At 34.0% G+C, this 24,552-nt stretch overlaps 2 protein-coding genes across 2 annotated transcripts in view; one reads left to right on the top strand and one right to left on the bottom strand.

The window, feature by feature from the left end:
- Window positions 1–3,131, top strand: part of LOC106461595 — an 84,712-nt gene extending 81,581 nt beyond the window's left edge. The window contains exon 19 of the mRNA XM_022388605.1: window positions 2,981–3,131. Within this exon, the coding sequence (XP_022244313.1) occupies window positions 2,981–2,985 (5 nt within the window). The 3' untranslated portion in view covers window positions 2,986–3,131. The remainder of the gene's footprint in view (window positions 1–2,980) is intronic.
- Window positions 3,132–15,774: 12,643 nt separating this feature from the next.
- Window positions 15,775–24,552, bottom strand: part of LOC106461597 (omega-agatoxin-Aa4b-like) — a 28,641-nt gene continuing 19,863 nt past the window's right edge. The window contains exons 2-4 of the mRNA XM_022388604.1: window positions 19,189–19,299; window positions 18,923–18,983; window positions 15,775–17,853 (exon numbers count right to left, since the gene is read on the bottom strand). Of these exons, the coding sequence (XP_022244312.1) occupies window positions 17,715–17,853; window positions 18,923–18,983; window positions 19,189–19,270 (282 nt within the window). The 5' untranslated portion in view covers window positions 19,271–19,299 and the 3' untranslated portion in view covers window positions 15,775–17,714. The remainder of the gene's footprint in view (window positions 17,854–18,922; window positions 18,984–19,188; window positions 19,300–24,552) is intronic.

Below are 24,552 nucleotides of genomic sequence, written 5' to 3'. Positions count from 1 at the left end.
TTGTTCAATGACCACATTAGCTTCCAATTTTGCATCATTCCCCTTCGATTACTCATCCTGCTTTCTGGTGGCCTGCACTTTCTTCATGAGTTATGATTCTTTTATTATGTTTCCTATTGTTAAATCCACCAGATTTTTTCAAAGCATAAACGCGTATTAGAACTGCACTCTGAAAACAATACACTGCTTTAGTTCATGGTGAATAAACAAGCCACGTTCTATTTACTTCCTTTTTTTGTGCATTGGGAAGTCGAAGCTTGAACCATGAAGCTGAAAGAGTGTGTCCCTGCTCACTTGCAAAAGGTCCATCCATGTTTTGGAATACTAATGAACCCTGTCTTATCATCTCTTTTCGCAACTTATCAGATTGGGGTTTCTGTGATGTTTTATCAAATGTCAACAGACCTACATCGTTGGACTGGTGGAATTGTATTTATATCATTCTGATTGTTCAGGCAAGGGTCACCATTATCACTCCCTCCATTGTCTTGCTGATCTTTCTCAACACTTGCCTGATCTATTCTTTGTCTTTCCTCTTGTTTCTCTTGTGGTCTTCCGTTTCCTGCACTCTCGGATCCCCCTCTTCACAAATATCTTCCTTGTGGTTTCCTGTTTCCGTACTGTTTTCATCCTGGCTTTGCTTGTCTGTCTTCATTGCTATTTGTTGATTTTTCCGCTTGGGATGGCTTAAAAAAGGCTTCCATAACTTTCCTAGACTTCTTCATTTTTAACTTTTCTTTTTATATATTTGGCGCCACTAAGTTTTTTTCCAAACATGTTTGCTGAAAATGAAAATTTGAAAAAGAAATTATTAATCGGAATTGTTTTGTATTTAGACGTAAAAGTTCAAGATATTATTAATCACTTATCGGAGCTGGTAACGTTCAATCTATTGTATGGTTAGGATAATATGGCTAAGTAGTAAATACCATGCAAAAGCAAAGTAATAGGGGCGATAGGTTAACTATACACCTATATCACGTGCCAGTATACAGTAAGAGTAATCAAACGTTGAGCCTTGAATTTCATGCACGTGCAAAAATAAAAGCTTTGGTTTGATAAATAAAATACTTAACATCTACAAACCATTCAATTAAGATGCGGTAATGCAGATAACCGCACTGTACAGAAAGCAGGCAGGCATGCAGAGACGCATTTAGACTATTCCATTATCTAGGGGGCGCCATCTAAACTATTCCGTTATCTAGGGGGCGCCATTTAAACTATTTCAATATCTAGGGGCGCCTTTTTGACTATTCCATTAACCAGAAACGCCTTTTTGATTATCACAGTAAATAAGTAGCACTATTTAAACTATTCTATTAACTAGTATTAACTGTATTATAAGGCTAAAATAGTGTTCAATAAGTAGGGGGGGGGTAATTTTTGTTACTGTTGATAATTTTTTTATTTTTCTTATAATATTTTTATTTTATTTTTATTATTATTATTTTTTGGTCATTTTGGCGCTCCGAAGACCTGCGACCTAGGGCAATTGCCCTACCCTGCTTATAGGTCACTACGCTACTGTATAATAGAAGCCACTTGTATTTATCTGAGGATCGCGGGTTCGAATCCCTGTCCCACCAAACATGCATTCATCCGTGGGGTCGTTATAATGTACGGTCAATCCCACTATTCGTTGGTAAAAGAGTACTCCAAGTGGTGATAACTAGCTGCCTTCCTTCTAGTCTTACACTGCTAAATTAGGCATGGTAGCGCAGATAGCCCTCGTGTAGCTTTGCGCGAAATTCAAACAAACTTGTTATGCATTTTAAATATCTTAAACAATAAATGTATTCTAATACCAGAAAAAATGAGAAAGGAACCAAAAAGTTGGTTACGCTGTGACAACTACCTCAAAGTTTTAAAATCAATCACTGATGAAATAAAAGCCATATTTGATCACATAATAATAGATAATGTGATTTGTTTTCATTTGATATGATGTTTGTGGTGTTTTACAGCACTTTGGGGCCCCTAACAGTCAGTCAAATCACTGTTATGGTGAGCTGGCGTTTGGTGTTCATGTTCAGAATACCTTACAGCTCTGTGAAAACATTAATCATGTGTGTGTGTGGGGGGGGGGGGGGGTGCACGATAGTCCCCAGTAGTCCATGGCCTATGAGAAGAAAATTACTGAAAATAGCCCTGTTGTAAAAATTTCAAATATTTTCAAAAAAAAGGCCAATATAAGAAATTCATGTGTACTGTTGAAATAATAAAATTATTTCTTATTTATAAATACGATAACATATTTTGAATGGAAAGTGTGATAAGGTTGAACAGTATGTTAAAAACATGTCTCAAGTTACATAAAAGAAATATACAATAAAGTTTTTAGAAAAGGAAAAATAATTAAATGTTTTCTTAAGGTGTTTTTATTTTTTAAGGTCATAAGTATTAACAAGAATAGATTATGTTGCTTATTTGTGTTTTCTACAGTATTTGCTAATGACATAGCAAAAGATCTGAACTGTTATAAAATTTAATTTTGTTATTTGACACTGTAGTTTAATTAATTGGGCATTATTAGGCCCATTATTCGTTGGTAAAAGATTAGCCTAAGATTTTACTATCCCTCAAGTCTATCATTGCTAAGTTAGGGACGGCTAGCACAGATAGATGTCCTGTAGCTTTGCGTGAAATTAAAACAAACCCTTGTGTAGTTAAGTGTTTGATAATGGTAAATGTATGACTCATCCTTTTTAGATTATTTATGTGGAAGTAGAAACAGCTGTGGAAGTTTTAACTTCACTAATACGAAGTATAAAAATTAACCTAGGGTTGTAGTTTTTACTTGTTCTTATTGAAATCATGTGACCAGGTTGATAAAAATTGTACTCGACTTTGTTATATTGGATTTTTTTCATTTTCTTCAAAAGTATTAAAAATTGAGTATTCGTTAAATGTACCGAAGTTTATTGGAGAGGAATAAACATGTATAGTTAATTTTAACATGCTTTCATTTATTCATTAGGTTGAGAAAAACAGTTTGTGTAAATAAGTGTACAAATATGAATTAATGTAAATAAATTTTTATATCATTACTTTCTTTGAAGTTTTGTTCTACTAAACGTTTCTGCACAGTTCTTGTTCATATTTAACTAAATGAAATCGTTCTTGTACACAGTAACTTATCCATTTAATACTCTTTTTTTAAAAAAAGACTTCAGTAATAAACCATTATCATAAGTTTTGTATAATGGTATTATTTATTATAGTCTCATTTATTTTTAAGAAACTAGTCTTATGCATATTTAAATACAATTGTAAATAATCTAGAATAAATGTATAGAATGTTCAGAAAATGTGTGATTGAATCACTAATCGCCATGAAACATATTACCACAGACATCTCTTCGGTTATTTATCATCTGTAAAATAACGATATTGACCAGGCCTGAACTCATTCTAGTGTTAAATATGTATTTTAATTTAACTAGTGTGGATTCATATGCCATGGTTTTAACCAGACTGGTTAACATTTATTCTGACTAGATCAGCATCTAAGCCCTAAATTATAGCTCGTAGACTAGCACTTGTATAAACATGAATCTAACCAAGTACTTGTGATCCTGAGTAGAGTTGTGTTGATTGAAATATGTATTCATGTTAATTCAAAAGTATCTTTGTGATTAAATTATATATATATTCGAGTGTTGAATAAAATAAATGATCATAGTCTAATTAGTTTCAATTAAAGTATTTCCTTTTAACCAGTACGTGATACTGACCAGAATAATGTGTTGTGCCTATTGTGGTATAACGCATGATCCTTTGGCATGTTAATACAATTCATCAGATTAGTGTTGATCAAATTGCAAATTCCTGAACAGAATAACATCGATTCAACTACAAGGAACCAAATTTGTGTTGATTTAGGTTTGTGTTCCCAACCAGATTAATGCCATATAAAGTGCAAAATAGAATATAAAGTAGTGGTGAAAGACTCGCCAAGTTAAAATAATATTATTAATAAAACACGAAAGCAACGTTTCGGGCAACAGCCCTACATCACGTTACCAGTGACAATGAAACTGTTAATACAAGGGTTAGGTTGGAAGAACACGTGGCTCGAAGGCTCGAGAACGTGTTCCTAAGCTATAATGAGCTAATGGGAGTAACATATATCACAAAAATTGTATAAATACAGTAAATCGTAGTAAATAAACATTATGAACAATTTTATTGTCGCTGGTACCTAATGTAGGGCTGTTGGCCGAAACATTGTTTTTGTGTTTTATTAATAAAATTATTTTAATTTGGCGAGTTTGTCACCACTACTTAATATTATATTTTGCATTTTGTTATTTCCTTGCCTACGCAATTATTTTATAACTAGAAGTAATGACATATAAAGTGCATGATCTTAGCTAGATTTACAGTAGTAGTAAGTCCGTTAAAATTAAGTTAATTAAATCAAGTTATGAAAAAAGGCCGCTTAACACTAATTCATTTATAATTAGTTCGTCCTTAAAAAGACGCTTAACGATAATTCACCAGTAAATTAAATTTCCTGTCCCAAAAGGACGAAATATTAATAAAACTTACTTTTTTAATTATCCACCAAGTGATTAAAGATTTTCAGTGATATAATAAAATGTCAAAGCAATATTTAATGTAACATTATCACAATTATATACATTTTACCAAAAACACAATACATGACTAAAGGTTTAAATCGTCCTAAAAAAAGCGATACCATGCAATAATTAAAATTTAAACTTTATACAACAGAGATTGTCAATAAAACGTTTATTATGCAATAACACTTTTACTGATCTGAGACAAAACAATTTACATATGTTTTACAAATACCATTATGTTTCACATATATACTTAATTACCATTATTATGGTAAGATTTGAATTAATATACTGTGATAGTACTTCTACAAGTCATCAACGTCTAGATTTCATTATGTTAAAATCATTATTTTACGTATTTCAACATCTGCAATGAAAATAATAAATGATTGACTTACTGTATTCGTCCATTTTGGGCCAGGTGGTTAGGAAGCTCGACTCGCAATCTGAGGGTCGCGGGTTCGAATCCCCGTCACACCAAACATGCTCGCCCTTTCAGCCGTGAGGGCGTTATAATGTGACGGTCAATCCCACTATTCGTTGGTGAAAGAGTAGCCCAAGAGTTGGCGGTGGGTGGTGATGACTAGCTGCCTTCCCTCTAGTCTTACACTACTAAATTAGGGACGGCTAGCGCAGGTAGCCCTCGTGTAGCTTTGCGCGAAATTCAAAACAAACAAACAAAATTCTGAGAATTTAATACACAACTTACTAGTTTTTGAATGCTTTGAAAAATTCAGTTTTTAATTGAACATTATCCATTCGAAAGAGTTTGATTAATTAGAATGATAAACGTTTATTATGGTAGCGTAAAGACTGATCAACTTTGTAAATAAATTAACTTTGTTCTTTTAAACGTGATAATTTTTTTTAATGAAAGACTATTAAAAATTTACATTTTCCCAGTTTTAATAATATTCAGTAAATATATTATCATATGATTTAATATTTCGAATACCATCGAAAAAAGTTTGATTGCTCATTTTTCTTCCATTAAGTATAACTAGCAATATTTGCAGATATGTTGAGACTTATAACTGTCCAAAACATAGCTCATAGGAGTCATTGTGAAGGAGACATAGCTGAAAATAAATTAAACGTTTTGGAAATATTAAACTTCTTAAAGACTTATTCCCAGATCCTAAATGAACAACTGTGTGAAAGACAGAAAAATGCCACATATACGCACTACCGTGTACAAGATGCCATTTTGGATATCTTCAATGATATAATTTTGGATGAAGTAAGAGAATATCAGTACTTTGCAACCTTAGTCGATGAAACTAAAGACCTATTTAAAAAAAGAACAGGTGAGTTTGGTACTTCGGTGCTTTAATGATTCAGGAGTTCATGGAGAATTTTTTGGTTTAGAAGTTGCTGATGAACTCGATGCTGAATCGTTGGACAAATATATTCTAGAGAAGTTAAAGGACAATGGACTTGATGTCACAAAGATGATTGGTTAAGGATATGATGGCACTGCCATCATGAGCAGCAAGTGCTCTGGAGTTCCACAAAAAATAAAACAAATTGTAACTGTTTTGCTCATTGTTTTAATTTAGTCATCGTATAAAACGTGAAATCTGTTACACTGTGGCTGACTTTTTATCAGTGCTTTAGACTTGCTACTTTTTTAAATGGTTCTATTGTTCATGCACAGTCAATTGCTTTTCAAAGAAGAAAAGACACGATGGGCTTGTCAGATATGTGCTCTAAGTGCAATCGTAACAAGGTTTGACTGTTTCATTAAATTTCTGCAGCATGTTGACATAAGTGACAGCAATCGAGACCGTGCATTAAATACCCAATCCATTTTAGTGCAACTTGACTAGACATTCATATACTGTATGCTGTTTCTGAATGACATCATACGTGAAGCAAAGGAGCATGATATGCTGCAAAGTTCTAAGTTAGATTACTTGAAAGCAGTAAATCTCATTGAGAGTCGCAAACCTACAGATGTGAAGAGAAAGCTGCAGATTATTTTCAACATCCTTGTGACACTGCTACCAGAAATGATCTGAAATGTTGCCGTCGACATCATTTCCAGAGCTCCATGGACGAGAAGTGGGACGCCATACGAGATTCATCTCATCTGAAATGAGCCATCTTGTTTCCAACCATTGATATTTTTTTAGAGAACTAAACAAACGATGCAGTTGGAGAAAATCTCCAAAGGTTCCACTCCCTGTCAGCAACTGACCCTAAATCTGAAAAAAAATCTCAATTTTGTGACTATTAAACCTCTTGCAGCCCATTATAGGCTGAATCTTGAAGACATACAAATGGAAATGAGGCAAGCTGAGAGAACGAATAAATGTTCAGATGCAACATATGGAGCCACCAAAGAGTTTCCAAAACATTTCAAACCTCTATTTATGGCTTTTACTGAACTTTACAAGGTTATAAAGATAGCAATAACTCTCCCAGTTAGCACAGCCGGTTGTGAAAGGAACTTTAGCAGGTTAAAACAGCCCAAAAATCACCATATAATAAATATGGCAGATAAGACACTAAAGTGTCTAGCAGTAAATAGCATGCTCTTTCCACTGATCTTGATGATATTTTTACGGGTTCGTTACTAAGTTTACAAATATAAGGTTAACATTGATTTGAAGTCGAAGTGTAGAATTTTTCTAGTTGTTACTATTGTTGTTACTTTTGACCATTACTCAGCAATTTATTTATAAAAGGAACTTGTTATTCAACCCACCCCAACAAAACTCGATTTAGTACACATTTAATGTACCGATTATAGCTGGGGTCCACTGTTTAAATTCCTCCCATTCTGTTTAAGAAAAAAGGTATATCTTCCTTGATTAGATATGGCCAGTGGCGGCGCCAGTATCAAATAAATTTTACTTTGGGGGTGGGGGCAAGCCATAGTATTGGGTAGCAAAACAAGAAATCTTATACTCACGCATAATTTTAAAGGGATTCGTTATTTCCTCCAAATTTTAGCGTGCTAAATTACATTGAGCCAACATTGGGTTTAAAAAAGTACTTTGTATTGAGTTTTGAAGCCACAAAGTACTCACAGACCTTGTAAAGGATAAGAAGGTTTTTGACATTTTAGCATATCTAGAAACTTACTTAAAAACACAATTGGTTGTACTAACTGTCTCGTTCAATATTTATAAAAATGATACATTATATATGATAAAATCCTTTCAGAACAGATAATGTAAAAGTGAGTAAAGTAAATTATTGGTTATGCTATAATATTTGCCTCATTCAAATAATGGATAAATGAAGATAGTATGTGTGATAAATTTGTGTAATATTGTTATAATAGTTGTTTCATTAAAATAATGGTTTTATTTGTAACCTTTCAGGACATATAAATAAATCTGGACTACAATGTTGATGACGTAATCAAATGTTGAAACACGTTGAGACACCCCATGATGGGCTTATCATCCTATTTAATTATCTGTTTATCAAAACTCCATCCGCCCTAGCAACACTAACCTTAGCAACACAATTTGCCAAGTAATACCATCTGCTTATACAACCTTAGTAACTCAATCCACCTAGTAACACCATTCGCATTTGTAAGGCACACATAATACAGTTAGGTATATAAATGAAAACTAGAAATATAAGTTGAGACGAATTGAAATCAATATGCAGTCCTAAGGAAGTATAATAACACTGTCCGCCTATAGAAACACCACCCACTTTTGTAAAACACAGAATACCCTTAGCAATACCATCCACCTAAAGAATCTTAGTAAGACCTTGTAATAATAGTACTGTCCAGCCATAGAAGCACTGTCAGCATTTATAAAACATGGGTAATATGTAAATGAAAACTATAAAGTAACTGTCAACATGTGTAAAATGAAATATTTTGTCAAAAACTCATTTACTGTTATACACATAAAACCATAGTTATATGGATAGACGAATAGCATAAGAATATATTTAATCCATAAAGCCAAACTAGTGAAACGTGTAGAAAATGAAACAATAAGATTGTATGTTAAAGATGTTATCACGAAAAATTCGTCCTTTTCAGGATAGATAGTTGTAAAAAGGTAAAACTCTATTGATTAGTTGAGCATCCTATGAACTTTGGTAACATTGTCCTTAGTAGTATCATCTGTCTATATAAACACTATACCATCCACCTATATAAACACCCTCCGCCTTTTTAAGACATACGTAATTAAATATACAAGCAAAAACTATAAAGTTGGTAACATTAAAATAGCAGATTTAATGTTTTACTTATAAAATGAAACTGTAATCGTAATAACTGTTAAAACAATGCGATGTAAATTAGATAAAATATCAATTTGAAGACTTTATTGTTAATGTAAATTTGATAACACATTGATCTACATCACCCTCTGATGGTTCACTCGCGAACTGCGTGCTCATCATACCAATGCACACTCTGGTGCCATTTCATGGAACTATGATCTCACCTCTCTCCTAAAACAGTCGCACCTTCTAGTGCCACGTCGTGGATGTCATCTCCCTCTGGTGTTTATTGCGTATGTAATCATCTGTTTGTCTCAAGAGACAATAGATGTTTTGCACACATTTAAGTATTTTATTCATTCAGGCACTTTTTACGGTGGCTGAAAAGTCCTATCTTGGATGTGCACTGACAGAGACATTTGAAGATGGTGTGCTGAGAGAGAAATAGGTAGTGTATTTCTCAGCTTCCTGCGAGTTCTTTTCTGTACCACCTCATTTGTCATCCCCGATTCGCGATCTCTTAGCCCACTGCTGATAGAAGAGCACCAAACTCGGCAAGTGTCTCCCACTCGTTGAGACCTTACGTTAGTTGATTTTAAGTCTCTTTTACATACATCTTTAAATCGAAAATGGGGACGTCCTGGAGGTTCTTTACCTGTTTCTAGCTCACCATATAGCAAGTCTTTGGGAATGCAGCCATCAGGCATCCTCATAGCATGACCTAACTATCGCAGCCGACGCTAGCTAAGAAGCCTATTACGTAACAGTTATGTAAAGCTCAGGCAGCAACATCCTTTATATATTAGGTAACAATTATGTAACTCTCATGTGTCGGCATAATTTGCATATTACGTAATAGGTATGTAACCCTCAGGTAGCATCCTTTGCCCTTCACTCACTTGGCGACCCCTCAATGAGGTGACATCCTATGGACGACAGAGTATCGGGATAATTACTGCCTTTGCCTGGTGTGTCAACGGTAGGTTGAAGGACTTAAACGTTGAAATCTAGGATTCGATTTCCCGAATAAGTGCACATAGCCCATTGTGTAGCTTTCCATTAAAAACAACCGTCCCTAATTTGAAATAATAAACTAGAGATAAGGAAGTTAGTTAACAGTACCCACCGTCAACTCATGAGCTGCTATTGTCTGACCATATCACGTTAATCTTATGTTGAAACAATGGCACCAAAATACAAAGTGTATTTTTGAGTAACGGGCCACTAACCATGAATCATTGGATTCCTAGTTTGGGCCCGTTAATCAATAGGTCAAAATGTTTTTCTAAAATTCTGAGGGCCCGGCATGGCCAGGTGGTTAGGGAGCTCGACTCGGAATCTGAGGGTCGCGGGTTCCAATCCCCGTCACTCCAAAACATGCTCGCCCTTTCAGCCGTGGGAGCGTTATAATGTGACGGTCAATCCCACTATTCATTGATAAAAGAGTAGCCCAAGAGTTGGCGGTTGATGGTGATGACTAGCTGCCTTCCCTCTAGTCTTACACTGCTAAATTAGGGACGGCTAGCGCAGATAGCCCTCGTGAAGCTTTGCGCGAAATTCAAAACAAACAAACCGGCTCATAGTGTAACTAACATGTCTGAAGTAGTATATTTTTTGATACAGTCCTGCCTTTTTATGTGCACTTTTGTGGAAACATAATTTATCTCCTTTACGCGAAATTCAAAACAAACAAACAAACAAAATTCTGAGAATTTAATACACAGTTTACTAGTTTTTGAATGCTTTGAAAAATTCAGTTTTTAAGTGAACATTATCCATTCGAAAGAGTTTGATTAATTAGAATGATAAACGTTTATTATGGTAGCGTAAAGACTGATCAACTTTGTAAATAAATTAACTCTGTTCTTTTAAACGTGATTAATATTTTTTTTAATGAAAGGCTATTAAAAATTTACATTTTCCCCGTTTTAATAATATTCAGTAAATATATTATCATATGACTTAATATTTCGAATACCATCGAAAAAGTTGGATAGCTCATTTTTCTTCCATTAAGTATAACTAGCAAAGTTATCCGCGCCAGAAGTTACATATATTTTGCTGGCTTCACGTGGATGGCGGGACAGCGTGCGTGTGTGTCATTCGTCAATAATAAGCGATAACAAGGGAGAAATTGATATGAGTATCAAAATAGTAAAAAACAGAGATTAAAGTAAGGGGTTTTGGAATACGTCTGGAATATACCGAAAAACAAACGTCTGGAATATACCGAAAAACTTCTGAAAGTTTCATGATGGCCAGAGGACGTCAGGATGTTGGAAAATGTTCGTCACGGACAAACACAAACCGTCTCGGCCCGGCATGGCCAGGTGGTTAGGGAGCTCGACTCACAATCTGAAGGTCGCGGGTTCGAATCCCCGTCACTCCAAAACATGGTCACATTATAACGCCCCCACGGCTGAAAGGGCGAAGGTCAATCCCACTATTCATTGGTAAAAGAGTAGCCCAAGAGTTGGCGGTGGGTGGCGATGACTAGCTGCCTTCCCTCTAGTCTTACACTGCTAAATTAGGGACGGCTAACGCAGATAGCACTCGTGTAGCTTTGCGCGAATTTCAAAAACAAACAAACGTAGAATATAGCTTTATTCAGGTATAATTGCACTGTTTTTGTTTGTTTTTCTAAATTTGTTCTCCATGTACTTAGCGTCTATCCATTGAAGCGTACGCACGTACCACAGCCCATTTTTTTCTAGCAATTGAGGAACGTATTGTCATTTTAAAAAAACAACTACAATCTTTTAACGAATCACGCTTAAAGAGTTAAGTTGCAGTTGGCCACAGGAAAAAAAAAAACAGATAAAAATGTTAACAACATAAATATTATGCAAAATATACTATAGTACTTAATATGCAGATAAATTTCGACTGTACTCCTTATTGACTCAACAATTATTTGCTTGCTCGGCGTATCAGCTGTGGTGGTAGTCTTACCAAACACAAAGGCATTTTACTGTGATAAAGTAAACTAAACTATGTTTTTAGGTAGAATATATTCACTGGTATAAATGAGAATGGGGTTTAAATACCGATTGTTTTGTTCAAAAGGTTTAGCTTTTAAGTACTTCTGTTAAAGTACAAACCTGCACAATGGTTATGTACGCTCTGATCAACGCGGGGAATCGAACCTCGTATTTTAGCGTTGTAAGTGTGTAAAATAACCACTAACAGCTTTAAGTAAGAGAGCATGTACTTGCAACTATCGAATTTACTTGGCTTTAGTGTGATTATAACTAACATGCGTTAGGTGGCAGCACATTCAAACAACAAAGTCGAAAATACCGAAAAATACATTAAGTATGATCACCACTTGGAGACAAACTAATGTCACTCTAAACGTTGGTAATCTTTGTGCCATGAATAGGATTGAAGATGCAGAACAATTAATAATTTATGTAAAGTCAAGTGATTATTAATCTAAGGGTGTCCTTAAATCAACAGAATTCTGTTTTTCCGCTCCTATCTAAGTTTTTAGCCTGTTGCACATGTAAAATTGGGCCGCAGTTCCAGACAATTTAAAGATTGGTGTTGACTGTGCTGGGATTAACGTATTGAAGCTACAGTTAATGATATTGTGTTAAGGTGAAGTCATATGATGAAGTTACAGTTTACCGTGCAAGTACGATAACTCTACACATAGTTTGTTTTATGTTGTTGTGGAATTTCGGGGAAAGCTATTCGAGACGTTCTTAATTTAGAAGTGATAGATTAGAGGGAAGGCAGCTAGTCAACACCACCCACCGCCATCTCTTGGGCTACTATTACCAATGAAAAGTGGGATTGACCATCATAGTATAACGGCCCCATGGCTGAAAGGGAGAGCATATTCAATGACGGGATTAGAACCTGCGACCCGCAAATTGCGAGTCGATCATCCTAACGACCAGGCAATGCCAGGCTCTACACGTATGAAAATACGCTGAGATAATATCTGAACTAAGCAAAGCTACACATACTATTTATGACATAAGCGGGGTAATACAAGTCGATTTTATCTGAGGTAAAACAATAACCTTAATAAATATAATAATAAAACAAAACGTGTATCATTAACTATCAATTTGTTTTACTGCTTGGAAAAAAAAGTGTAATGAAGGGTGGAGCTCAAATAATTTTAAATAACTACGTCGCATTACATGAAATAAATATAAATTACTTTGTCCCATAGGTAGTTCAGATCACAATTATATTTACATGTCTTATGCTTATGCTTTATTCTCATTATTATTTTTTTCCCAGAATAAGTTCTGCAAGCAAAATCATAGATTAAACAACTTTCTTTGTATGTTTTCTAAGTAATTTCACCATTGTGTAAGTTTGTGTGTATCGGTTGAGAGTTGTAAATGAGAATGCAACAGTCATTCGTTGGTGTGCTACAAAGTCAACATCTTTAGACTCCAGGGTTGATTTTTTTTATTATTACTGCGAACTGTGGTCTGAAAAGTATTTCTTGGATTTTCATCATTATGTTTAGCTTCGAGTCATTAATGATTGTTTCCAAAAAAGCTGAATTTATTCATATTTACCCCCATAGTATTATCCACTAAACAGTTAAACTTCTGGCCAGAAATATATCTTTATAAAAATATCGAATTCTGAAAGATTAAGAATATGTTACGTGTATCTAATACAATAATTCAGGTTAATTAAGCTCATGCGTTACAAATACCCATTGCAGGCCAGGTATGATTTGATGGTTAGGGCGTTCGGTTCGCAATCTGTTGGTCATCGAATATATTCGTTCTTTCCGGCGTAGAGGCGTTATAATGTGACGGCCAATCCCACTATTCGTTGGTGAAGACTAATCCAAGAGATGACAATGGGGTGGTGTTGATTAGCTGCCTTCCCTCTTGTCTATCATTTCTAACGCAGACAGCCCTCGAGAAGTTTTTCACGAAATTCAACAAAAAACAAGCAAAAACAAAAGTATCCATTACAATAATTCAGGTTAACTAAGCGAGTGTGTTAGATGTGGCCATTAATTATAACAATTCAGGCTAACAAAGGAATATGTTAGATGCGTCCATTACAACAGTTCAGGTTAACTAAACGAATGTGTTAGATGTGTCCATTAATTATAACAATTCAGGCTAACAAAGGAATATGTTAGATGCGTCCATTACAAGCAGTTCAGGTTAACTAAACGAATGTGTTAGATGTGTCTATTACAACAGTCACGATAACTAAGCGAATGTGTTAGATGTGGCCATTAATTATAACAATTCAGGCTAACAAAGGAATATGTTAGATGCGTACATTACAACAATTCGGCTTAATTAAGAGAATGTGTTACATGTGCCCATTACGACAATTCAGGCTAACTATGTGTCCATTACAACAATTCAGGATAACTAAACCAATGTATTAGATGTGTCCATTACAATAGTTCAGGCTAACAAAGAAATATGTTAGATGCGTCCATTACAACAATTCAGATTAATTAAGCTTGGCTTGGATTACGAAAAGCAGTTAACTATAAAGATATATGTAGATCATATGTCTGAGAATACTGCTATCCTACTTTACCGTGTAATAGGAATGTTATGAACACAATTTCCGCTATTATAGTTTAAAATTATAAACTTCCTTTACTTTTATACAGATTTAGCTTTTAAAAACAAAAACAAAAAACATCGCAGTGTTACTATAAATTCGGTATGAATATTATTTCCACTACATTATGCTTGTTTTTAAAATTTTGGTAGTTTCTTAACTTTCAGTTGATTTTAATGGATACATACGAAAAAGTTTGATTCAGAATGTGCGGTAAAAGATTACCTAGGTTAGTTCGGTAAGAGACCGGTCACACCGAAATACAACATGTACAAAATACAATCTAATTATGAAGTAGTTTGAGATGATCAGATTTTCCCTTCTCACCTTGATAACTGGGCTTGCATTTCTTTTCTTGAACACCACGGAGAGAATATAATTTTTGAAGCAGGTATTTTTAAAGTGTATGAAAGAATTGAATTAACTAAGAACATGGGAGAAGAATATGTTTATTTATATATTAATGAAGCTGTTTAACTTCTGTGAATGTGGTAATCACTATGGCCCAAAATCGAACCCGAGACCTCTCGTATATTACGTCAGTTGAACTAACATTGGCACACTAGCTACAACTGAGAACGGAAACAGTATGTAATATGTCTATGTCTTGTAAACATGATAAAACAGGTTTTATCAAATGTAAAATTGTAGACAGAATAGTAGGTATCTTGTTTTTTACTTCTTGGTTAAAGTAAAGCAAAAAAACGGCACACACACAATTTTAGATTTTACATGTTAAAACTGATAGTGTCATAATTGACTGATAGTGCCCAGAACTGTCTTTTTTGATTTACCATAAACAAATTTAAATCTTCATATACATTCTGAAGATATTCATTACATTTATCTATCATCGTTTGATTATTCAATTATTAATCGTTTCAATCGACTCTTTACAAAACTTTAAGAAGTGTTTTTAACCATATTTTTTTTCTCCATGGAAAGATATTTCGCAATTTGAAACATTTACACGGATAACGATATACGGCGCTTTACATTTTCGTTCCGTGATTTGTAAATTTTTGAAAGAAATTTTTCGCGTAACACATATAAAAACGTGCGTTTAAGCCACTTTATTACATGAACATTTAACTAAAAAAAAGGCGTAAATCAAAATGGTGGGTACTATAATAAAATTTATTTTTAAAAATAAAAACAATAAATTTTTGATGTTGCTTCGAAGCGCCGGCCATTAGGAACAGTAAACTCATGACACCAGAGCGGAGATACTTTCTTTATATCTTCAGATATTTTGTTATATTTCTGATATTTAAACGTATTAAAAAGTTGTTACCAAAAATAAAATAAAGATGTTTCTTTTCTATTTTTATGGTTTGAATAAGAATCTAGGATTATATGAAACTTATGTTATATTTCTTTGAACGTTTGATACAAAAAACAACACATATTTTATGCTGCATACATCCATGTGAATTTATTATTAGTAGCTCATGTATACAACGAGGCCAAAAGATAAAAATGCAGTGCAAACATTAAATAAAATTTCACTGAAAACCAGCCATATTCTAGAATAATAAACTATAATGTATGATGAACGCTAAAACTAATCATTAAACATTTACGATAAAACACCTTAATTGTACATACGAGGTCATAAATATAAAAATATAAAGCATTTGTCCGGAAGACTGGTGGTGAAATGTTCGTCGTATTTTGAAGTTAACGTTTCTGTGTATCGCGAACAGTTGATTTTCAGAAAAATAGCAAAAATAAAATAAACATTTTTACCCGTATAATTCGCTCTCAACGTGTAGTAAACGGGCTTATGTCATGAACCTATTATTATAGTCATGCAGTTTAAAAATTAATACTATATTGTAGGTTCACAATAATAATGTTTTATATATCAAAATCAAATATAAAACGAATATAGGGATAGAAACTCAAGCCTTCAAATCTGTTTGTTAAATAAATAAATAAGTTTTCACAATATACATCATCTATCGGCTGCCTCGAGAGTTATATAAACTCCGTTTCTTTGAACAAAATTAAAGCACGGTTTTTAATTTGTCATTCTTATTAGCGCTACATTTGACAAATACTTGTAAGGTTGCGGCTCACTTGTTTGGATTCAGTCAAAGTTTGCTTAATTACAAACAGCTGTCGTTGTGCATCTCCTAGGTCTAGTTAGCTGTGTTCAGTCGCGTAAATTGCTGCATACCAAGCGTGCCATCGAGTATGAGCGGGTACTAGGCCTACACCTATGATCAATCGCACAGTGTGTTACTTATCATACATGAGACCTCGTACGTACACCACTTTCCACTATGGTTAATAATCTCGGTCTCACTGGTAAACTAGACAAACAAAAATTCCTACTCCTCACCCTGGAACAACATTTGACTGCGCTTGTATCTAACACTAACATTGTTGTCCTTTGAGTTTTGTGAAAACATAGTAAGAGGTCTCTCCGAGTCGGTGTCACTTGTTTTTAAACTATTTTTGATAATATATTAACAACTTAGATGGCACTGTATATTAACCACCTGATGTTGTCAGGTCAACCTGGTAAAACGTAATGTATTTATATATTTCTTACAACCAATAAACTTGACGCTTATGTCATCCAAGTTGTTAATTTAATATTTTCTTCCAGTTACTTCACTATATCTACTTTCGATAACGTTCGAAGTATATCTCTTCACAGTTCTACCAGTTGTTTGAAAAACAAAATTCGACCAGGTTTGTATTTTTCTTTGATATATACCAAATACAGAATTTTCTAATTAGATTTATGAAGAAACAGAATTATAAGTAGATTCCATAGAAAATTATGCGATATTGATCCAGCAACATAATATTCAAATAAAACCTTTAAATTTCGCCAACTAAAAAGCTGGGAGAGTCATTTTCAAAAGTGCTTTATATAAAAAACTAACACATATTTTCTTGAATACATTCGACAACATTCTCATTATCTGTGCTGTCACAACAGACAGTTGAACAGTACATGCCCTTCTGGAAACTAATGATTTGTGTTTTAGAACAAGAATGACGAATTTGCAAGTGACTTGTATGTTATTAAATTGAACTGTTTAATTACCTATGCCATAATCGACTCAAGTTGTTTCTTTGTTATTATAACGTTTGATATACATAGTTCGTAAAATAAAGTCTACTTCATTGACAAAAGCAAAAAAATATATATATATAATGAACATGAACAAATATATAATATTAAAAGCTAAGCAATAACTATATATTATCATACTTTGAAAACGACGATAAACTTTCAATAGATACAAGCTATTATTAATTAAACAAACAAAGAACACGTATTACTGTATCGACAACGTAAGGTTACAGCGACTTTAGAAAGCAGCCATATTATTTGCCCCATCCTTGGAAGAGGCCTTGTCTCTGACAGCGACAGTTAGTGCCCCAGAGATTACATCGACAAGAAGAGCCCCCACAGCAGGAGTAAGGTCGGTTGTCACAGCTTCCGCTACGGGGAATGCAGCTTCTCCTAAGCAAAATAGTTAAATGATATTTTAATTTTCTTTCCAGTTCTTACTGTATAATAGATTGAAGCTATCATACCAAAATCGTTATCACTAAGTTGCTTTAAGCGAGGTCAATGTTCTTTAAGTGTTTCTTTAGGTATCATTGTCGTAACCTTGTGGTAACCCTAAGCATGTAAAATTTGTTTGTTTTTAACATACAAGTTGTCTAGAAATCTTTGTCAATTACAAAAGAATTGTGAAGTAACTTGAGTTTGCCTGAAGACCATATTCTTTTATCATTTGAAAAGTACAATCGAAAAGTTACTAATGTAAATGTCATAGTTGGCACATTTCGTACTTTATAACACGCTTGCTACAACAGCAGTAGTGATAGCCTAACACAGTGAGTAGTTTATACCATCAAGCCAACGTGATTTACCATCACAGACACAACAAATAACATCACCTCCATTGAAAAACAAGACCATATGAATAAAAGCCACGCCATGAATCTCTAAGTCTCGCTTTGAAATTCAAAAACTTTAATAAATACGAAAGCATAATTCTTTTCTTTTCTGTATAGTTGATAATGCCTAGATATGAGCTAGCTCCTGAACAGCTAATAATGCTCAGCTGTGATCTGGAGTTTGTACAGTTAACAACGTCCAGCTGTGATCTAGCTCCTGTACAGTTTATAATGCTCAGCTGTGATCTGGAGTTTGTACAATTAATAACGTCCAGCTGTGATCTAGCTCCTGTACAGTTTATAATACCTAGCTGTGATCTATCTCTCTCCTGTACAGTTTATAGTGTCCATTTATGCTATAGTTATTTAAAAGCATAATTCCAAACCACACAATATATATAATACAATGTTAATCTGCAAAAAGACAGGCTAGAAGAGTAAACTGAAAGATGCCGCAGTTGTAAAACGTTTAGAATGGTGATAAAAGTTTAAACATTTAAGATGAATCTTTATTCTTCCATATCTCCGCTAATATTTACTATAGGATATTATTTAGTTGTTGGTTATAAGACAACTGTGATTTATGATACAAAATCATACTTATGACGGTTATGCGAGGACCTTACTTTTCTGCATAAGGTAGAACTTCTTGAAGTCGTTCTCTGTATTCTTCCAACTTGTTGTCTTCTGATATGAAACAGAGAAAACGTTTTTATTGAAAAAACTTCTGATATAATACGGATAGAAAGACAAATCTTTTGATACAAATGAATAATACAGAGAAATTAATTCGATGGGTATCTATATTTACCGTAAGATGTATTAGTATTTAGATAGATAACTGTTATAACAATCACAATATTTACATATATAGAATGTGTTATGCATTTACCATTGAGGTCGTAAGGCGTAGCCATCACTGAGTCAACTAGGATAAGAACTCCAAAGATGAGAGAAAAGACGACACAGTTCATGATGAAGTTCTATGCGCTGGTAAGTTTCTCTATGAATGAAGGAAAAAAATATATTTATAGACCATAGTACCTTTGAAATTATTTCTTTTATAACGGTGTAGGTGTGTTTGTGGTTCAATGTTTCTTTTATAACGGTGTAGGTGTGTGTGTGGTTTTCAATGTTTCTTTTATAACGGTGTAGGTGTGTGTGTGGTTCAATGTTTCTTTTATAACGGTGTAGGTGTGTGTGTGGTTCAATGTTTCTTTTATAACGGTGTAAGTGTGTGTGTGGTTCAATGTTTCTTTTCTCAGATTCATGTTTTATTTTTTCACTTTATGCACAAAATGGCCTAAACGGACATATGAAAGACCCCAATGGTCCAGGCATAAATATCGCTAAGTTTGAGCTCAGGAGCAAAGAGAAGGTAACCTGTCGGCATTAACCGCCTCCTTAAGTGGTTACTCTTAATTGATTAGTGGGATTGAATACCACACTTATAACGCGCTTACAACTGAAAGTGCGAATCGTATTTGGTAGTATCAATTCTCCAAGTCCGATAAGTTCATCACCAAGTCACGCTCGGACTTTTCACATTCTGTTACAAAATCATCATTGAAAGATTTAAAATGTTTTGAATTAATTTTCGTCTGTAATCAAATTTGTGGAAAAATATCTTTTAAGATTGAGGCGTAATTTCTCTCTCTCAGAATTATACATTTTGATAACATGTCGCTTAGGACATAGAATAAAACTAACTTCTTGATAAAGTGTTTTTTGTTATACAGTATGATATATTGGCTGCCAATATGTGCTTAATATTAATCTTTATTGAACATAGATGTAGTTGCGCCATAAGTTGGTTTACTTAGTGTCATTGCTACCAGTGTTGCCAAGTCTCGCGAGAAAAATAAGTGGCACTGCCGTTCAAAATAAGGGCAAAACAAGCGGCACTGCCAATTAAAACAAGACCAAAATAAATACCGCCGACTTTCAAAATTGTTCTTTTATGGTTTACCCTCAAAATGGCGATTTGCGCGGTTTAATCAGGAATACATAACGTGTTAAATGGACGGACCAAAAAGTTTGCGATTTATGGGTATATTTTTTAATTGAACGGGAGTGTGGATAGTATGATTCTAAAATTGTAATGATAAGGGCTGTTCATTGACCCAGGCAATCACCGAAACCACTGTGTGTTAAAGTCAGCTATTACAAAAGAGTCCAAATATGCGACCTCAGAATAAAACTTATAAGCGGACTTGACTACACTAATTGCTACACATGGGATGGATTTTATTCATAATTTAGAAAACTGTATTCACATGTTACCAAGTCAAGACAGTATTTTGTTTTGCATTAAAATCATTATTTATTAATTTAATACTACCATTGATATCTAACTTCTGCTCAGTAAAATATTTCAGGTTTATGATATAAAATAATAAAAACCTTCTACTCATTCCTCATTTTCTTATTCCGAAATCATACAACAGTTAATGACTGCTAATAATTCATTGGATAAAAATATATATAATCAATCTTTTAAATTTGCAAAAGAACAAAAATATCAAATACATTATGCTTTTCTTTTCAATAGCAAAGTAAATACGCATTTGTTAGGCAGAGTTATAAATATAGGTTGTTTCTAAGGTAATATATTTCAACCACAGATTCTTTGACTCTTAATGTTACCATAAGCTCTCTTTATATCATATATCGAAAAAGTTATGGAATTGGACCGTTATTAAGGATGTAGTTACCAAATATAGATTATTAGTGATTTTCCATTTCTGGGCATAATTAGAATTTTAGGTTTTCATGACAGTCCAAATGGTGAATGAAAATTTCTTACAATGAAGTTTCAGATTCTTGAGAAATCTTAAGATGTAAGTTTGAAGTGGAAACTGACTTACCACTGCAATGAATAACACAAAATACATACACATTCTGCTTATGAGAATGTATCTATGGTATGTCTCTTTATACAGAACAAACTACCTTCTACTGCTGTATATAATTACAGACAAACTTAATTAAAATGAACTATTCTAATTAAACATCCAGGAATGTAAATTAGTGTTCAACTTTGCTAAAGCATTATTATGGTCTGAAACATGTTGCAGTGATTAGTAAACCTGCTGTTTTCTATGAAATTTACGCTGAGCAACGTAGTGTGTGTTGGATATAATTACAATTTTGATAAGCTACATGGTTCGGTAATTTATGAATGTTTTCAGCCGAAAACATTCAAGTATTCGTATTTTATCGTATATGAGTTTTTTGTTTTTAATTAGTAATGGTGGGTTCTGCAAATTTCAGATTGAAATTAGAAATAAAAAAGTTATTAAACTTCTAGACTTAACAGAAACTGACAGCCGAATGACGTTGATTTATTGCACAGGGCGAGGGTATTGCAATTTTTAAAGGTCTACGCTGAACCTGACCCTCCCTGTTCCAAAACACGGACCGAATCCCAATGAAGATGATGATGATGAAAATTTTACATAAGATGATAAGATAGTATGGGATACCTTATCAGTTTGTTACTTACTCTGACATATTGTAACCCACATCTAGTCAGCTTGACCATAGCGGAGTTAGCTCTATAGTCTATGTACAAAACATAATCATTTGTTAAGCGGAAGTTCAGTTCACAACAATTTTTGATTGATTAGATTGATTTGTTTTGAGTCCAGGAGATTGAATTCGTTTGTAGGTTTCAGTCTTAATGATATATAAGAATGATTTCTTTCGATTATCACATTCTGAAAACACTTGATGTTTTGGAAATCTTTATATAAGGTAGTTAGACTCTATATCTTCTCTTCTATACTGATAAGGAATAGGTATTGCTTGGTGATAGCGTGTCCAGACTGTAAATTCGAGGAGTTCATGGATCGTGTATTGTTGCCAAGAAAACGCGCTCTGCATTTAAGATATAAGGCTGACTATCAAATCCCACTATTCAGTCTGATAAGAATAGCCCAAGAGAGTGTTGGCAATGAATGTTGTTGACTAGCTTCCTATCATGCACTTAATCAACTCAAAATAAGGAACACTTATTCGCAGATAAACTTTGTGGAGCTTTGCGTAAGAAATTTACAAAACAAACAATCCGAATTAATGCTTACCACATCCCAACATTACATTTAACTTGTATATAGATATACTTTACGCTTGTAAGTATTGACAGCGTGACCAGAGAATTAAAAGTTTTGTTATTTATATGTGTAACGGATTTATTATTATATATATATATTAATTTCGATGTTTGTTTAAATTAATTTATATTAATTAACTTATAACTTATACTGTTAAATATGTATTGCGAAACTAACGCCTATTCTCTAAAGTTGTAGAAGATTCTCGATTGTAAGAATCAACAATATATATATGTGTACGTAAACGCTAGTTTTAACGTCAGTAGTGTTACGTAAAACTTAAAATTCGGACGACAACGACGGCATGGTAGAGTTTATGTTAAAGTATATTTGAAATATAACTAGGGGAGGTCAGAAACTTCTGTTTCTCTTCACCCCACTACATAATTAGAATTAAGTGGCAGGGGCTTGTAAGAATTGAATGCTTAAATAAGTGAAGGTTAAATAATTAATTTTCCTAGTGATGAAATCACAAGCAAAGGGAAGAGCTGCGAGGAGACGTGAAAACAAAGAGAAAGAACGCGACCCTTGCTGAGTTGAGGGATGTCTTCGGAAGTTTTTCTTTCTTTCAGCGGGACCTGTGCGATCAGTTTACTTTTAGTATCTATTATTGGGTTGCTGTAATTGGTGGGCTATAAACTTCGTAAGCTATAACTGTGATTAACGCTTATTAATCGGGAAAGTTAAATTATAAATTTATAAATTTCGAACATTACAAACCATTTAACTCCAGTGGATTCCCATCGGACATAGTACTTTTACAAAAATATTACCCGACGTCATCGATGGAAACTCGACCTGTAATCACCGTGTGATCAGCGAGAACTGCAGGACTAGCTAGCTCCCTGTTAAGTGAATTGTACCTACATCAACTCGTAATCAAATCGCTCATCGTGAACTCTCCATAAGATATCAAGGAAGTTGCAGACTGGAAAGAAGACTTTATATTGCTTGTATGTTTGTGAAACTTTGTATATTAATCATTGTTTGTAATAACTACTTGTAAAAATTGTTATTGTAAATTGTATTGTTGTGTGTATATTAAAACATATTTGTATTAAAAAAAGAAAACTGTGTGTATCAATCTTGTTGGCAAATATCATGAATTGGAGATATATCGGCAATTATTTAACTACTAAATTTAAATTATCATTCAGCTCGGTTTCAGACCATTCGAAATTGTAATACATAACATATGTTACGAAACATAAACCATGTTTTAACAGTAAGATTTAGTGAAAAGTATTGAAACGTCTGTCGAAGTTGGGTAGAGTATAGTTGAGATATTAGAATAACATCATCATATATATGAAATTGTGTTTTTTTTTAATATCATGGGGGATAAAAACTGGAAAATGAAAAAACAAGTGGCGCTCAATCATGGACATATTATGTAAATTTGATCTGTAATTTTATAACACTTGTTCTTATGGGAGAGAAAAATTAGTTATTAGAGTGATGTAGAGGGGATTCTTTCCCCTATGGCTTGGGGCTCAAGATGGTCTAAACCGGGAGTTAGAGGTAATAATGACATTCATCAATGTATCTGTATAGTGTCAATACACAAAACATCCTCTCTTATAGAAAGCGGTGTATTCTTCCTCAACTTTGAACTTATCTCAGAACATTCTCTGATTCACTGATAGATAGAGAAGGTACTTGTAGCTAGGTCTTGCGGATGAACATTTGCTCTAGGTTTGTAGAAAATATGTTGATCTCTTGTTTAGAGACAAGGTAAAAAATTTCGATATAGAAAATAACAGCAATCTTACAGATTTTTTTTGTTTTGTTTTTTAATTTCGCGCAAAGCTATACGAGAGCTATCTGCGCTAGCTGTCCCTAATTTAGCTGTGTAAGACTAGAGGGAAGGAAGCTAGTCATCACCACCCACCGCCAACTCTTGGGCTACTCTTTTACCAACGAATAGTGGGATTGACCGTCACATTATAACGCCTCCACGGCTGAAAGGACGAGCATGTTTGGTGGGAGAGGGATTCGAACCCGCGACCCGTTGATTGCGAGTCGAGCGCCTTAACCACCTGGCCATGCCGGGCCCTTACAGAAGGAAAATATATATTCTGGAATTAAAATTTGATCACTAATACGCTGCTGCAAGCTCTTGCTTTTGAAGTTTCCCCCGA

Source organism: Limulus polyphemus, unplaced genomic scaffold (genome assembly GCF_000517525.1).
Source record: "Limulus polyphemus unplaced genomic scaffold, Limulus_polyphemus-2.1.2 Scaffold995, whole genome shotgun sequence".
Lineage (NCBI taxonomy): Eukaryota > Metazoa > Arthropoda > Merostomata > Xiphosura > Limulidae > Limulus > Limulus polyphemus.
Note: the sequence above shows the minus strand (reverse complement) of the source record. Positions and strands in the feature narration are given on the sequence as shown.